Source organism: Chelonoidis abingdonii, chromosome 4 (genome assembly GCF_003597395.2).
Source record: "Chelonoidis abingdonii isolate Lonesome George chromosome 4, CheloAbing_2.0, whole genome shotgun sequence".
In the NCBI taxonomy this organism is placed as follows: Eukaryota; Metazoa; Chordata; order Testudines; family Testudinidae; genus Chelonoidis; species Chelonoidis abingdonii.
Window position 1 is genome coordinate 112,442,652 of NC_133772.1, and position 16,184 is coordinate 112,458,835.

A 16,184-nucleotide genomic window follows, 5' to 3' on the forward strand; every position below is an offset into this window, starting at 1 on the left:
TCTCGCATTTGTATATAGGCATCTAAGATACTGGTTTGATCTTGCCTCCCAGTTTTGCCCTGACCCTCCTTTCTCTCTGCCATTATAGCCCACGCTCCCTCTTGTTTCCGACCCATCTCCCAGGGCTTCATGTTCGCCAGTTTGTCCAGTCTAGTTTTATCTACCCAGTGACAGCACTGCCAGCATTTTTGTTGGGAGGTTTTTCTTCCATATTCTGCATTTCCAAACCATTATTCTCATTCAGTGCTGCTCAGGTGAGATAGAAACTGACTAGCTATTACTCCATACCCAGCCCTGTTTATGAATCTTACTGGGGCTAGGACAGGCTCAGAATAATGTGAATGTCAAGCAAAGACATTGTTTCTAACTCCACAGGAAAACGCCTGCAAAGTGAGGAGAAATACATTTACCTTTGGGGCTACAGGGACAGGTAGCCTGGATAACAATAGGGTCTTGGAGTGCAGCTATGATTGTCCCATTTGTCCCCCACACATTCTCTAAGTTTCTGTTAGTGCATTGGTACTGTGGCCTCAGGATGGCACTGTAGGAAAGGAGTTGCTTCAACCTGAAAGCAAAGTCAGTCAAATAACTCAGAGAGGTATCCAATGCCCAGAGAGTGGCACACCAAATGAGAATAAAAATATATTTCTATAACACCATTCATTCCAAACTCCATGTTTACAGCATCACTGAAATGCAGCCACCTCTGGGGTGCAAAGAAAGCAACCAGCCATTGCACTGGACAACATGCTGGGATAAGGGTAAATGTCATAGCCAGACACAAAGGCAAATCTCTGCTCTTAAGGTAAGTGCCAGGGATGGTCAATACCCACTCAGCAGATGGGACCTTAAATGTTTAAGCTCCTGTCTGAAAGAACTACATGCAATAAAGTGCAGAGCACCAAATACCCTAGTCAGAGGAGGCTGACTTAATGGTGCTAAGATTCTAATCTGAGCATGTTAGAGCTGGGACATTTCACAGAACACCTGGGACTTTAGCAGTTTTGTTTTGTTTTTGAAGGAAGGGAAGACGTGAATCTGTGCTACATCCTGGTCCGATATTGATAGAACTTCCACTGACTAGGATTTCGCCCTTAATACTTCCTGACTTTGGTAAAGTAACTTCCATATTCTGCAGAATAATAGAAGCCCAAGAGAAGGACTGGGTGGCTCTGGAGGTCAGTAATAGGACATTTGCTTTTCACTGCTACGGTCCTGGTTTAAATCCAGCCCATCTCAGTAGTTACCGAAGGGTGCTCCCAGGAAACAGCTGTTTAGTAGCCTGTGTAAAATGAGATTGTGGGTCTCAGTACTGTTCCTAGTATAGATGTCTACAGCACAAAGAACCTTATTACATTTGTCCCCTTGTTAGCCATCTCAACAGAGTGGCCAAGAACTGAATGGGCCGCAGAGACTGAACCTCTCCCAATATCGTCACCCCGTCATTCAAAAATCCTAGGTCAGCCCCCCCCCAATCATGAAGTTAATTTAAAAAAATCATGAATTTGTTTTATATAATACTTCACTTTTATAATACTACTTTTCGATTTCTGGCCTTCTGGATTTTGACCCTTTAGGGTGCATTCAAAACATGTTTCAAGCTTATCTCCTCAACCATGAGAGTTAGAAACTTACGTTTTTTAAAAATAAAAGCTGAAATTCTCATGTATTCATGTGACTCCTGAGGCTGGGGCTTTAAGAAAAAAGACGGTTACTCACCGTTGTAACTGTTGTTCTTCAAGATGTGTTGCTCATATCCATTTCAATTAGGTGTGCGCGCGCCGCGTGCACGTTTGTCGGAAGAATTTTCTACCCTAGCAACACCCGGCGGGTCGGCTGGGAGCCCCCTGGCGTGGCGCCGTTATGGCACCGAATATATGCCCCTGCCAACCCGTCCGCTCCTCAGTTCCTTCTTGTCGGCTACTCCGACAGTGGGGAAGGAGGGCAGGTCTTGGAATGGATATGAGCAACACATCTCGAAGAACAACAGTTACAACGGTGAGTAACCATCTTTTCTTCTTCGAGTGCTTGCTCATATCCATTCCAGTTAGGTGAATCCCAAGCCTTACCTAGGCGGTGGGGTCGGAGTGAGAAATCGCTGACTGCAGAACCGCTAAGCCAAAGGCTGCATCATCTCTGGATTGCTGGACCAGGGCGTAATGGGAAGTAAAGGTGTGCACCGAAGACCATGTAGCTGCTCGAAATATCTCTTGAGTGGGTACTCGAGCTATGAAGGCGGCTGAGGAGGCCTGGGCCCTGGTCAAATGAACGATGACATGGCCTGGGGAGGCGCAGGCCAAATCATAGCACGCTCGGATACAGGCTGTTATCCAGGAAGATATGCGCTGGGAAGAGACTGCCTGACATTTCATGCAGTCTGCCACTGCCACAAAAAGCTGGGGTGTTTTGCGGAAGGGCCTCGCACACTCAATGTAGAAGGCAAGCGCTCTGCGGACGTCGAACGAGTGCAGCTGCTGCTCCCTGCGGGATGTATGTGGTTTGGGGAAGAACACCGGGAGAAATATGTCCTGATTAATATGGAAGGCAGAGACCACCTTAGGGAGGAAGGCTGGATGCGGGCACAGCTGCACCTTGTCTTTGTGGAACACCGTGTATGGAGGGTCCACCATGAGGGCTCGAAGCTCCGATACTCGCCGAGCCGATGTAATGGCTACAAGGAAGGCTGTCTTCCAGGATAAATATAAGAGCGAGCAAGTTGCCAGAGGTTCGAAGGGTGGAGACATGAGCCTCGAGAGAACTAAATTGAGATCCCATGAGGGGGCGGGGGGTCGAACGAGGGGAAAAAGGCGCTCCAGGCCTTTAAGGAACCTGGATACGACAGGGTGGGAGAAGACCGAGGAACCTCCCTCTCCAGGATGGAACGTGGAGATCGCTGCTAAGTGTACTCACAGAGATGAAATTGCAAGACCTTGCTGCTTGAGATGCCAGAGGTATTCCAAGATAGAAGGGATGGAAACCTCCGTAGGAGCAACATCCTGTGCTTGACACCAGCAGGAAAACCGCTTCCACTTAGCTAAGTAAGTTGATCTGGTAGAGGGTTTCCTGCTGCCCAGGAGCACCTCCTGCACTGGGACAGAGCAGCGTAATTCCAGGGGGGTTAGCCATGGAGGAGCCACGCTGTCAGGTGGAGGGACTGCAGGTCCGGGTGGAGAAGCCTGCCATGGTCCTGAGAGATTAGATCCTGATGGAGGGGCAAGGAGATCGGGTTGGCCACGGAGTGGTCCAGCAACGTGGTGTACCAGTGCTGCCGGGGCCAACCAGGGGCGATCAGAATCAGTCACGCCCTGTCTGTGTGAAGTTTGACTAGCACCCTGTGCACCATCGGAAAGGGGGGAAAGGCATACAGGAGATGGTTCGCCCAGGAGATCAGGAAGGCGTCCGATATCGAACCCGGGGCGAGACCCCGGAAGGAGCAGAACCTCTGACACTTCCGGTTGCTGCGGGAAGCGAAGAGGTCCATGTGGGGAAAGCCCCACTTTCGGAAGATGCAGTAAACCACGTCCGGGCGGAGCGACCACTCGTGGGTCAGGAAGGACCTGCTGAGGTGGTCCGCCAGCGTGTTCCGGACCCCCGGAAGGAAGGACGCTGTGAGGTCGATGGAGTGGGCTATACAAAAAGTCCCACAGTAGGATCGCCTCCTGACAAAGGTGGGGGGATCGAGACCCTCCTTGCTTGTTTATATAATGCATTGCTGTTGTATTGTCTGTGAGTACTCGAACACAACAGCCCTGCAGATGATGTCGGAAGGCCTGGCAAGTGAGGTGGACTGCCCGCAGCTCCCGGACGTTGATATGCAACACCAGTTCCCCGGCTGACCAGAGGCCTTGCGTGCGACGATCGCCCAGATGTGCACCCCAGCCAAGGGAAGATGCGTCTGTTGTCAGAGATGCCGTGGGCTGCCTTGGATGGAATAGTATGCCCGCGCACACCAGGGAAGGATTGAGCCACCAGTTGAGGGAGCTCAAAACGCCCTGGGGAATGGTGACGACCAGATCTATGGAATCTCTGCTTGGGCGATAAACAGAGGCAAGCCAACTTTGAAGGGGGCGCATGCGGAGTTTGGCGTGTTTGGTCACAAACGTGCACGCAGCCATGTGGCCGAGGAGACTGAGGCAGGTGCGTGCCGAGGTCATTGGGAACGCCTGCAGGTTCTTGACAGCCGCGACTATTGTCTGAAATCGGGGCAGAGGAAGGCAGGCAGGCAGTTGCCAGCATGGAGTCTAGAACTGCCCCAATGAGCTCTATTCTTTGAGTGGGGTCTAGAGTGGATTTGTCCACATTGATCATCAGGCCCAAAGACTGGAATAGGTTCCTGATGATGGCAACATGCCTGGAAACTTGGGCCTTGGAGGTCCCGCGAACAAGTCAGTCGTCGAGATAGGGAAAGACCCGAATGTTCTGACGACGGAGGGAGGCAGCGACCACTGCCATGCACTTCGTGAAGACGCGCGGGGCGGTGGAGAGGCTGAATGGCAGGACTGTGAACTGAAAATGTTAGTCGCGTGCCGTGAAGCATAGATACCGTCTGTGGGGAGAGTAAATAGAGATGTGAAAATAAGCGTCCTTCAGGTCAAGAGCAGCGTACCAGTCTCCAGGAGCCAAGGACGGGATGATCGTCCCTAGTGACACCATCCGGAACGTCAACTTTTTTAGAAAGACGTTGAGGCCGCGCAGATCTAGGATGGGTCGAAGGCCTCCTTTTGCCTTGGGGATCAGAAAATAACGGGAGTAGAATCCCCTGCCCCTGAATTCCTCCAGAACCTCTTCTATCACCCTGATGGAGAGGAGCGTAAGAACCTCGTGCCAGAGGATTTGCTCGTGAGAGGGGTCCCTGAAGAGGGATGGGCAGGGTGGGTGGGAAGGAGTGGATGAAATAAACTGGAGGTGGTATCCAGATTCCACCGTGTGTAAGACCCAACGGTCGGAGGTCAATTGAGCCCACGCAGGGAGGAAGGAGGAAAGGCGGTTGGAGAACAAAAGAGGATCCTGGACGAGAACTGGTGCTCTGCTCTCGGGCGCACCTTCAAAAGTTCGATTTCGGGCCCGCTGGTGGCTTGCCAGGACCATTATTGTTGCCCCCTTGGAACCCGGTTGACACCTTCGGTTCCCACGACCACGCCTCCTGTTATGTCTAGGCGAGGCCTGGGAGGGGGATATGGGCGCTGGGGTTGGGCCCGGAAGGATCTCCACTGCGTTTGCGGAGTGTGCATTCCGAGGGACCGCATAATAACTCTATTGTCTTTAGACTCTGGAGTCTCGGGTCCGTTTTCTCGGAGAAAAGCCCCTGGCCTTCAAAGGGAAGGTCCTGAACCGTGTGTTGAAGCTCAGGGGGTAGACCCGAGACTTGTAACCACGATATTCGACGCATCGTAATGCCAGAGGCTACTGTTCTGGCCGCTGAGTCCGCTGCGTCGAGAGAGGCCTGGAGGGATGTGCAAGCTACCTTTTTTCCCTCCTCGATGAAAGCTTGGAACTCCGGCCGGGAGTCCTGCGGGATGAGCTCAGCAAATTTCCCAACCGACTGCCAAGTGTTATAATTGTATCGGCTGAGCAACGCCTGTTGATTGGCCACCCGTAGTTGGAGGCCCCGGCGGAGTAGACCTTACGGCCCAATAGGTCCATGCGCTTAGCCTCCCATGATTTTGGTGCCGGGGCCTGCTGGCCATGGCGCTCCCGCTCGTTGACCGACTGAACGACCAGAGAGCATGGAGCCGGATAGGTGTACAGGTATTCGTACCCTTTGGAGGGTACCATGTATTTCCGCTCCACGCCCCTGGCCGTAGGTGGAATCAACGCCGGGGACTGCCAGATCGTGTCTGCCCTGGCTTGGATGGTGCGGATGAACGGCAAGGCTACCCGAGTAGGAGTGTCTGCCAAAAGAATATCAATAACGGGGTCCTCAACCTCCGGGACCTCCTCCACCGGGAGGTTGATATTCAAAGCGACCCACCGGAGAAGGTCCTGGTGGGCGCAGAGGTCAATCGGAGGTGGCCCCGATGTCGAAGAACCAGCTACTGCCTCGTCCGGAGAGGAAGAGGACAACAGGCCAGGAAGGACCATGTCCTGCAGGGCGTCCTGATCCTGGGGAGCCTCAGGGTCCGGGAACACCGGAGGGTCCTGAGGTACAGCTGAGACCTCTGTTTCCTCTGGAGGGGGGCGGCTCACTGTTGCTTCAGGCGCACGGTGCTCCGATGGGGCGGAACGAGATGCCCCCGTGTTATTGCCATGAGCCTGGTGGTACGCTCACAGTGTCCAAAACGACCACTGAGGTGCCTGTTTGGCGCCATGGGTACCATGCCTGGGACGGCCCTGTAGTTCGGAGTCCCCATAGCCAGTTCTGTCAGCATGCGAGGACTCAGACGGGTGCCGCGAAGGCCAAGGCGGGGCTGAAAGGCCGTGCGGAGGCGCTGCAGGTCCAGGGTGTCGAGAGTCGTGTCCCCCTGGAGAGCAGTACCGAGCAGGGTAACGGTACCGAGACGTGGACCGGGACCTGTGACCGGCGCGGTGCCGGGAGGTCGACCGGGAACGCGAAGCTCGATGTCGCGAGTGACTGCGACGGGAGCGATACCTGGAAGCTGGCCAATGACTGGAGTACCGGTCCGGCGAGCGAGACCTGGAGCAGTACCGCGAGTACAACTGGTACCGAGAAGGCGATCGGTACCGGGACTGCGAGTGGTGCCAGGAGTGGGACCGATGGCGAGATCGGGAGCAGCGTCGGGACCTGGATCTCGAGTGGCGTCTGCCCCCGGTGTCAACAGAGGCTGGCCGGGTTAGTGTAGGCTTCCCCGCTGACGTGATGACCAGCACCGGCGGCGCCGGGGGTTGGGGCAGGGTAGGCTCAGTGAGCGCAATGAGGTCCCTTGCCGTTGAAAAAGTTTCCGGCGTGGTAGGGACGTGGAGCTCTACCTCAGCACGTGCCAGGGAGCTGTCACGCACCGGACTCAACGGCTCTTGCACAGCCGGAATCAACGGTGCTGAAACTGCTGGTGCCGCGGTCGGTGCCGGTGCCGGTGCCGGGCGATTCGGCTTAGGCTGAGGCTCCAACTGCGGTGCAGGTATCGGGGCCACAGGAGCTTTGGTCTTCTTGGCACGCGGGAAGAGAGAGCGGTGCCGAGTTGGTTTCTGCACCGCTGACGGCTGGTTCCGCGTCTTGTCGGTACCGGCGCCCTTAGGTGCCGAAGAGGTACTTCTCCCCGGCGCGGGCGGTGCCGGTCCCGGGGCCGGGGCCGGAGGAGCAAGGGCCGGTTCCATTAGGAGCTGCCGCAGGTGAAAGTCCCGCTCCTTCTTCGTCCGCGGCTTAAAAGATTTGCAAATTCAGCACTTGTCCGATAGGTGGGATTCCCCCAGACACTTCAGGCAAGAGTCATGGGGGTCTCCCGTTGGCATCGGCCAGTGGCAGGCCGAGCAGGGTTTGAAGCCCGGTGAACCAGGCATGAGCCTGGGCACCGGGAGAGGGGAGGGGTTAAGCCCCGACCCTCTAAGATAATTACACTAATGCTAACGAACTACTACTAAAAGTACAGACTACAATTATAACTAAGAACTATTTACAGAAAAGTATTAGAACAGGTGAATCGCTAGGGAAGTGGAGAAAGGCTAAGCCGCGCTCCACTGTTCCAACGACCGACACGGGCGGTAAGAAGGAACTGAGGAGCGGACGGGTCGGCAGGGGTATATATTCGGTGCCATAACGGTGCCACGCCAGGGGGCACCCAGCCGACCCGCCAGGTGTTGCTAGGGTAGAAAATTCTTCCGACGAACGTGCACGCGGCGCGCGCACACCTAATTGGAATGGATATGAGCAAGCAGTCGAAGAAGAACCACCAGATATTGTGAGACTTGTAATAAAATCATGAGAGCTGGCAATACTGCAGCCCCCATGCCAGGTCAGGCACATTGGCAATGCTGGCACTGCACTTGCCTGATGTGTGGACAAATCAGGGGATTTAGTGTGCTGGGCTGTCAAACAAGCACTGGTGCAATCAATACTACCTGGGAAGTGGGACAGCAGTGACCAGGCTGTACATAATGCAGGGTTCCCGGACAGCAGCACGAATTCCTGAGCAGATGAGCTGTAGATGAGATGGGAGGCAACAAAGAAACACAATGTCTGCCCAGGCCACGAGCTGGCCATTGTCATAAAAACATTCGACTCCAAGCTGCTGGAACTCTGCTAGGGAAGACAAACAGAAAAGGCAATCATCACCTCAGCTCCAAGAGGCCAGGAGCAGCAGGCAGTTAGCATGCAACATCCACACTTGGGTAGGGTAGGGTCATCATGGTTTTTGCTCTCAGGCACACCTTGGTAAGGGGTGAGAAGTATGCATCACCCCAGCTCATAATGGGGCAATCCAGCTCTTCTCACCAGGTGGCCCTTAAGAGCTTACTTAGCAGCTACCCATTAACATTATTGATGCACAGCCCATGGTAGCCAGGTTACAGAGAAATGAGCCTCTGGGCTTGGAATAAATAGTCAGAAAATGTGGTTGTCTGGCAGCATTTCATGAATATTGATTAAAACTTTAACTGAAGCAACCAAGCCTCAGGATCTGGCTGATATTCAAGATCTATAAAAAACCATTTAATAACTCCCCCTCCCTCTCTGCCCCTTGAGAGGATTTCATTGTTGTAGGCATCTCCCTACAGGACAGTTATTCTCTGTTCATCTTGGTTTATGTAACAGCTTTATGTGGCATTTGACATTTTGCATGCAATTACAATCCATAACGTAGCACAAGCACTCAATCCACTCCTTTTCACTTCGTATTTTTAAAGAGTAAAGAGAGAAAGGAGCGTCTTGTGCTACTGACCCTACAGCAATAGACTGAGGAGAGTCCCTGGCAGTAGTGACTTTTCAGATCAATATGAATATCGATTTGGAGAGCTATTTTACCCAACAAGTGAATATTTAACACATAGGTCAGTTGGTGTTGCAGCCACTGAGCAATGACGTTAAAAATTGCTGGGGAGGATTTAGAGTAGGGCAGCAAAAACAATTAAGAGGCTGATGGGACTGAGTTATGAGGAAAGATTAAAGGAGCAAAATATGTATCACTTTTCCAAATGATGGCTAAAGTGGGGGATACAATAAATCTCTATAAATATTTGAAGGCTGTAAATCCCAAGGAGGAGATGAGTTGTTTAGGGTGCTCTAAGGAGGGACAACTGGAATAATGGAGTGAAATTAAAAAAGGAAGGAAAATATAGAATTATCAACATTTCCTAATGCTGAAATGTAACAGCCTGTGGAACAGACTTTGAAAGGAAAAGGGTAAAAACTCCATTGATTGGGGCTAGGACTGGTCAAAACGTGTGCATCAAAATGTTTTTTGATGGAAAATTAGGGTTTCAGCTAAACAAAGTTTCCCACAAAAAGTGCCTGCTTTCTGCTGAAAACACTGAGCTTTCGTTTTTTGACAAAGTAAAAAGTTCTCTGTGGAAAAAAAAATTCTGACCAACTCAAGCTGGGACACTGAAAGTGAGACCAGCCAAAGCAGGAGTGAACACATTATAGGAGTCTTGCAGTGGCAGGGGTGCCTGGGTTAGATATGCTAGGTCTTTTCCTGTTTGAATTCCCATGATTCACTGACACTTACACAGAGTCTCTGGCCTCCTGGTGGAGATGTGGATATTCTGAGCCGAAATGCCACCCAGCTCCAGTAGTGCCCTGGCCAGCTGCTTCCCAATGTGGCCTCCACCAATAATTCCAACCTTCAGGCCTTCACCCATGGATTCCTTGGAGGCAATCAGTGAAACCTTCCCACTCTCTTTCTGCCTGAGAAATGACACACAGAGCTAACATCACTCCACCAGGAACTACAATGTATCCATTACCCTGAAACTGGGCATTACACTGTCCTCCTCAAGAAGAAACCACTGACCAGATTTTCCTGAAAGGAGAGAAGATGTGTCCCGTGTTTTAAAGAGCCAGTGCTATGTATTCATTCACATTTCTAAAACATAAAACCTAGCACCAGCCAGTCCAAGCTCCAGCTACTCTTTTCCAAGATCTAAAATTCACAATGATCAACATCTATATTCACCTTAGATCCCACATCACCATAATCCAATCCTGCCCCACTTCTTAATCACACCATATAACAAATAACACCATCCATTCCTTATGTCCCCTTTTCAAATGCCTATGAAGAAAAGGGGAGTTTTGCAGCATGGACAGAGAGGTAACAGATTTCTAGTAGGAATGGAAATGGATTCCAGACCTGAGAGGCCCTCAAAGACACCCTGCCAGCAGCTCCTTCTCTTCTTTATCAAGGGGCTACAACTCAAGTCCTAGTGACCACAATCGTAGTAATATGACATGGGGAGAGGCGTGGCCCTTAGGTAATATGAGCACAAACCATTTAAGGCTCTAAAAGGCAAAACCAACACCTTGAATTCCACCCACTAGCAGCCAATGCAGCTCACAGAGCACTGGAGTTATTACTCCTGGCGCAAAGCTCCCTATAATATTCTGTATTAACCACAGCTTCTGAATGGTCTCACGGTGTAGCTCCAAATGATCTAACTCTGAGGTGAAAGAGACACAGATAGGCTTAATAAGATCCACATCCCAAAGGAATGGTCACACTCACCTTACCCACTCACAGGCTCAGGGGACTGGGAATGAGATATGGAGTCTCCCACCTCCAGGGCATCCAGCCAGATAGTAACCAATACACATCATTGTACTCTGAGAACTGTTCCATGACTCACGTTGAATCAGCTGGCGGTCTTGTTCTTGTGAAAAGGGCATCCACATCATAAAATATACCACCACCTCTGGAACTAACTGGCTTCTTGTTGACAATGTTAGTCAAACACCAAATGGGTCACTGAGGCTGAACTCTTCTCTCACTCCTCTGATTTCCACCAGGGGAGAACTGAGGTCTGTTGGTAAGGGGAAGTTTGCCAGTAGCTGCCCTTTTTCTGGGGATAAATAGAGGCCTTCAGTCTCCAGGCCTGTCAAGCCAGCTCTTTTCATCAATATTGAGAAACAACAAAGGAAAAGATGCTTATTTCAGCCTTACCTGAGGGTATAGAGCAGCTTGCAGAAGAAGACAGCATGGGCACATGCATTCACCATCATCCCCTTGCAGCGGCTTCTTAAACACAGCAAGGGCTGCTCACTTTCTTCCACCGCATGCTCAGACTGAAAGGACTTCAAATTCACCATGATATCTGACATCGTGGCCCCGCGTGACAACCTTCAGCAATGAGCAGCAGTTAGAAGAGTGGCCCAGCATCCACCAGTTTGGCATTGAAGCCAATCCCCAGCTCCTCCCACATAGCAGCAGTAGCCAATATACACCTAGTTCTACTTCAACAACATGACACACATTACCAGAAGTAAGGAGGAGCAGAAAGATTCCAGCATGGGATGCAGCAGAGCCTCTGAAATCAAGCATTGCATGCTGGGATTATTGCTTCCACGGAGCTGCAATCTAATTCATCCTATGAAGTATAGCTCTGGCTGGCAACAACTGGCAAGCTGCTGACAGCACTTGGAAGTGCGCTATTTGGGCTGCTCTGCTCCTGAGCTACAGATAATACGAAAACTAGAGCCAAGGTGAGCGACTTGTTTCCAAGTACACCTCTACCTCGATATAACACTGTCCTCGGGAGCCAAAACATCTTAGTGCGTTATAGGTGAAACCATATTATATTGAACTTGCTTTGATCTACCAGAATGTGCAGCCCGGCCCCCCTGGAGCGCTGCTTTACCGCATTATATCCAAATTCATGTCATATCGGGTTGTATTATATCGAGGTAGACGTGTATTACATTTTTCATTTATCACCAGTCTGAGTTTTGTCAGCACTGTGTGCCCCACCTTCCCTCCCAAGCCTCTCAGGAAATGTGCATCTCTCTTCCTTCCTTCTGTATCCCTCTCCTCAGCATGAGCAGCTGAACAGCTTTTAGGTCTCAGAATAGAGCCTGGTATTTTTGTTGTCTGGGGTCAGAGCCTCACCAGAGCCACCCGGGGTTTCCACAGGAACAGCATGCAGTCTCACTGCAGAGCACATCACAACGCAAACACAGGACACTGTAAGCTTGGGCCCTCTGGTGCTTCCCAATTTTAGACAACGTTCTGAGCACCCTTGACTCCAAGCGAAATGAAAGTGCTCAGCATCTTCCAGGCTCGGACCCATATCAGGAAGTCACCATTTCAGTTCATTTGACTACAGTGGAGCTTCTTTAGACATTGGGTAAACAGCTTCTTCAAGCCAGGCAACAGTCAGGCCTGTTTCAGTGAAGCAGATAGCTTATTGCACCAGTTGGTGTAACCCAAGGCTGACCCATTCTTCTAATCAAGAAGGGCTAGAGTCAGTCATTGCTTGAGTGGCCAGTATGGGGGGGTTGCTCCTCCTCCCCTCCCACGGGCTGGGTACTGTTAACTGTGCCCACCTGAAACTGATTCTGAAAATGGCCCTGACTACACAAAGATAATATAGCAGGGAAGGCATGTTCCTAAGGCTTTCTCCAGCACTTCTTATTCAGGCAAACTACCCACTGAGTAGGGGAGGCTGATTATGGCCAAAGATGCCTTCCATCCACAGCAGACCTGTAGCGCCACACCAGACTCCAATTATAAGCAACCTGCTCTGTTTATAACGTCACAAAAAGACAGAGCCTGATCCTGCGGCCGTTACTCCCCTGAGTAGCTCTATTGACTCCAGTAGCGTGAGCAAGGAACTCTCAGGTGGATAAAGGTGGCCTGTCTGAAGATCTAGCACACACAAACCCCCTGCAGTTTCTACTGTCTGAATTTTGTACCTAGCCCTGCCCCAGCTGAAGTGCTGATGACAAAAACCCCTTCGTCAAGCAGGATACAGTGCTCCACGCTTGAGCAAAAAACCTCAGCAGCCTCCTGGATCTCCCACCTGGTGAGACCCTTTAACCATTGCCTCCCTGCTGGACTCCTTTTTCACAAGCTTCAGATTCTCAACAGGCCACCTCCTATTCTGGAATCCAGGCAACTCAGTCCAAACAAGGGAAGTTGTCATGGCAATTGCTTAGTTACCAAATGTCCTGGTCAGAACCTTGCTGTTTGCCTAAGAGGCACCAGAACTCAGACCCTTAAAAGGCCAGGACCACATTCCTCATCCCACAGCAAATGGGATAAAATAGGTAGAGTATTGAGTAAGGCTAAGATTTTGTCACAGGTATTTTTAGTAAAAGTCAGAGACAAGTCACTAGCTTTCATGAATTTTTGTTTATTGCCCGTGACCTGTCTCTGACTTTTACTAAAAATAATGGTGGGGGAGGGTTGACTGAAGCCCACATGGGGAACAGAGAGCCCAATCCCCACTTCAGGAGAGGAGCAGGGTGCAGCACTCGCCATCCACGGTGGCACCTCCTTGCCGCTCTCGATGCTCCTCGCTGTGGCAGCTCCTCACAGCTCCAGGTGCCCCCTGCCAGCTGATAGCTCTGGCCCTGCCGCCCTGGGGCTGAAGTGGAAAATGTCAAGGAGGTGTCTGAAAGTCACTGAATCCATGACTTCCGAGACCTCGGTGACAAACTTATTCTTAGTCCTGGGCTCCTCTGGCGGCAGGAAGTTCACTCCCACGACATCAAATTAACGTGAGTAGCCTGACAGTTCTGGGTGCAGCTATGCAACCCTGACACCTAGTGGTTAGGTTAGCATTGGCCATTCATGGTATGCGTACACTGCAAAAAAACACCCCTGGCTGACCCCTGGCAGCTGACTCAGGCTCACAAGGCTTGGGCTGTAGGGCTATAAAACTGCAGTGTAGCCATTTGGGCTCCGGCTGGAGCCTGGACTCTGGGACCTTCTCCCTCGTGGGTTCCCAGAGCCCAGGCTCCAGCCCAAGACGAAATTTACACAGCAATGTTATAGCCCTACAGCCCAAATGCCCCCTGCCCTCTCCTCCCCAGCCTCAGTCAGCTGACACAGGCCAGCCACAGGTGTCTTATTACAGTGCAGATATACCCTCAGGCACCAAGCTCCTCTGAAAAATGATGCTAGGCAGGTGCTGGCATCCTTTGTGCATTGGTTTCCTGTGTTCCTCCCAGACCAAAGTGGAGGGGTAAATTTGGTACAGTAATTCTTTTTGTGGGGGGAGCTCTGTCTTAACATTTCTATGGTACTTTAAATTCCAAAAAGGCCAAACCATTTTACAAAATATCAAGTGAACTCTACGCAAGAATCACTTCATCCAGGGGATGGAGTACAGTGGTTAAGTCCATTAATGGCTATTAGCCAGGATGGGTAAGGAGTAGTGTCCCTAGCCTCTGTTTGTCAGAGGATGGAGATGGATGACAGGAGAGAGATCACTTTATCATTACCTGTTACGTTCACTCCCTCTGGGGCACCTGGCATTGGCCACTGTTGGTAGACAGGGTACTGAGTTAGATGGACCTTTGGTCTGACCCAGTATGGCCGTTCTTATGTTCAGATGTTTAAACAGCTACACAACAACATTACACAACCATTTAGGACAGGAAACAAAAAATGAGCCTGCTCCCTACTGAAACTGCCACATAGGGGAGGGAGAATTTAGGGAGAAAGAATAGAATGATGCCAGTTGGAATTTAATGAGGACACCACCCTATTGGTTTTGCAAAGTGCCATGAGATTTTTAATGACCTTACATCTCATCAGAAACCCATCACCTCCTAGCACCACTTTCAGGAAAAAGCACCCTAATCAATTACCAGCTGGTAGGTCTCCCACCCCTATATGACCAGACTCAACTCTGCTTTGCTTGCAAGATCTGCCAGGATCAGAGCCCTACCATCCCATGGTCAGACTTACTGTGCACACCCAGCTGTGTGCTAAAGGCGCCTGGCCCATGCAGCAGGGTCTGGGTTCCTGGCGGCCCGGCCACCTAGCCCTGCAGGGTCAGGTTCCGGGGTCAGGATTCCCAGCAAGCTGGTGCTTGGGGAGGCCCATGTAAGGGGGCAGTGCATCCGAGTCTTCAGTGGCGGGTCCTTCAGAGGGAAGGACCAGCCACCAAATCGCCGCCGAAGAATGAAGCGGGGTGGTAGAGCAGCCGCCAAAGCCTATCGCAGCATTTTTTTTCCTTCGCCGCTTGGGGCAGCAAAAAAGCTAGAGCCGGCCTTGGTTGGGGCTGCCCGCCTGAGCCTGCAGGGTTGGGGGTCTGGGGCTGCCAGCCAGCCCTGCACCCCGTTCATGGTCCCACTCTGTGGATGGGTCTTTGGGCAGGAGGCACTGGGCATAGGAATCTGGAGAGGTTGGGGGGGGGCATGGTGTGGTTCTCAACCTGCAGCCCAGGTAACACACTGTGGGCCACATATGCAGCCCACAATGATAAACAGGTTGAGAACCACTGAGCCTGAGCCTGTCCCTTATAATGGCCCATCCTGGCTCAGTCAGCTAGGCAACATTCATACCTCTGTCTCTTAGGGTACGTCTACACTTAGGCCTGGACTACACTACGCGTTTAAACCAAATTTAGCAGCGTTAAACCAATTTAACCCTGCATCCATCCACACAACGAAGCCCTTTATATCGATATAAAGGGCTCTTTAAACCGTTTTCTGTACTCCTCCCCGACGAGGGGAGTAGCGCTGAAATCAGTATTGCCATGTCGGATTAGGGTTAGTGTGGCTGCAATTCAACAGTATTGGCGTCCGAGCGGTATCCCATAGTGCACCATTGTGACCGCTCTGGAAAGCGATCTGAACTAGGATGCACTGGCCAGGTAGACAGGAAAAGCCTCGCGAACTATTGAATTTCATTTCCTGTTTGCCCAGCGTGGAGCTCTGATCAGTGCGGGTGGTGATGCAGTCCCAAATCCAAAAAGAGCTCCAGCATGGACCTGTGAAAGTAGAATTAATTATATTGTGAAAATAAGAATGGATTAAAGAAATGTTGTATGTACCTTTAAGCAGAAATAAGAAATGTTGAAATACAGGTGCCAGGAAAAGAAACATTAGGCCTAAACAAGGGTGCTAATGGCGAAACATTAACAGAAGATCGGTAATAGTTAGTAAGGAAATAAGATATGCATGGCTAGCCCAGGTAAACTTATCAGATTCTGCTTCCTTTGTTATCTTGCTAAATGCTCCCCCCTTTTATCTGTATAAATAAGATAGTTTGTGTCTTGTATGGTGCTCACATTATCTGGGTGTATTAGCAGAGCGCTGTGCTAATAAAACAGAGTGGTCTGACAAACTG

General features: G+C 51.0%; 1 protein-coding gene across 1 annotated transcript in view; it reads right to left on the bottom strand.

Moving 5' to 3' along the window:
* The window catches only part of NOXRED1 (NADP dependent oxidoreductase domain containing 1), a 22,289-nt gene extending 9,080 nt beyond the window's left edge, over positions 1–13,209 (bottom strand). The window contains exons 1-5 of the mRNA XM_032801978.2: positions 12,914–13,209; positions 11,049–11,225; positions 9,618–9,796; positions 8,014–8,194; positions 411–565 (exon numbers count right to left, since the gene is read on the bottom strand). Coding sequence (XP_032657869.2) covers positions 411–565; positions 8,014–8,194; positions 9,618–9,796; positions 11,049–11,225; positions 12,914–13,026 — 805 coding nt within the window. The 5' untranslated portion in view covers positions 13,027–13,209. The remainder of the gene's footprint in view (positions 1–410; positions 566–8,013; positions 8,195–9,617; positions 9,797–11,048; positions 11,226–12,913) is intronic.
* Between the last annotated feature and the right edge of the window lie 2,975 nt (positions 13,210–16,184).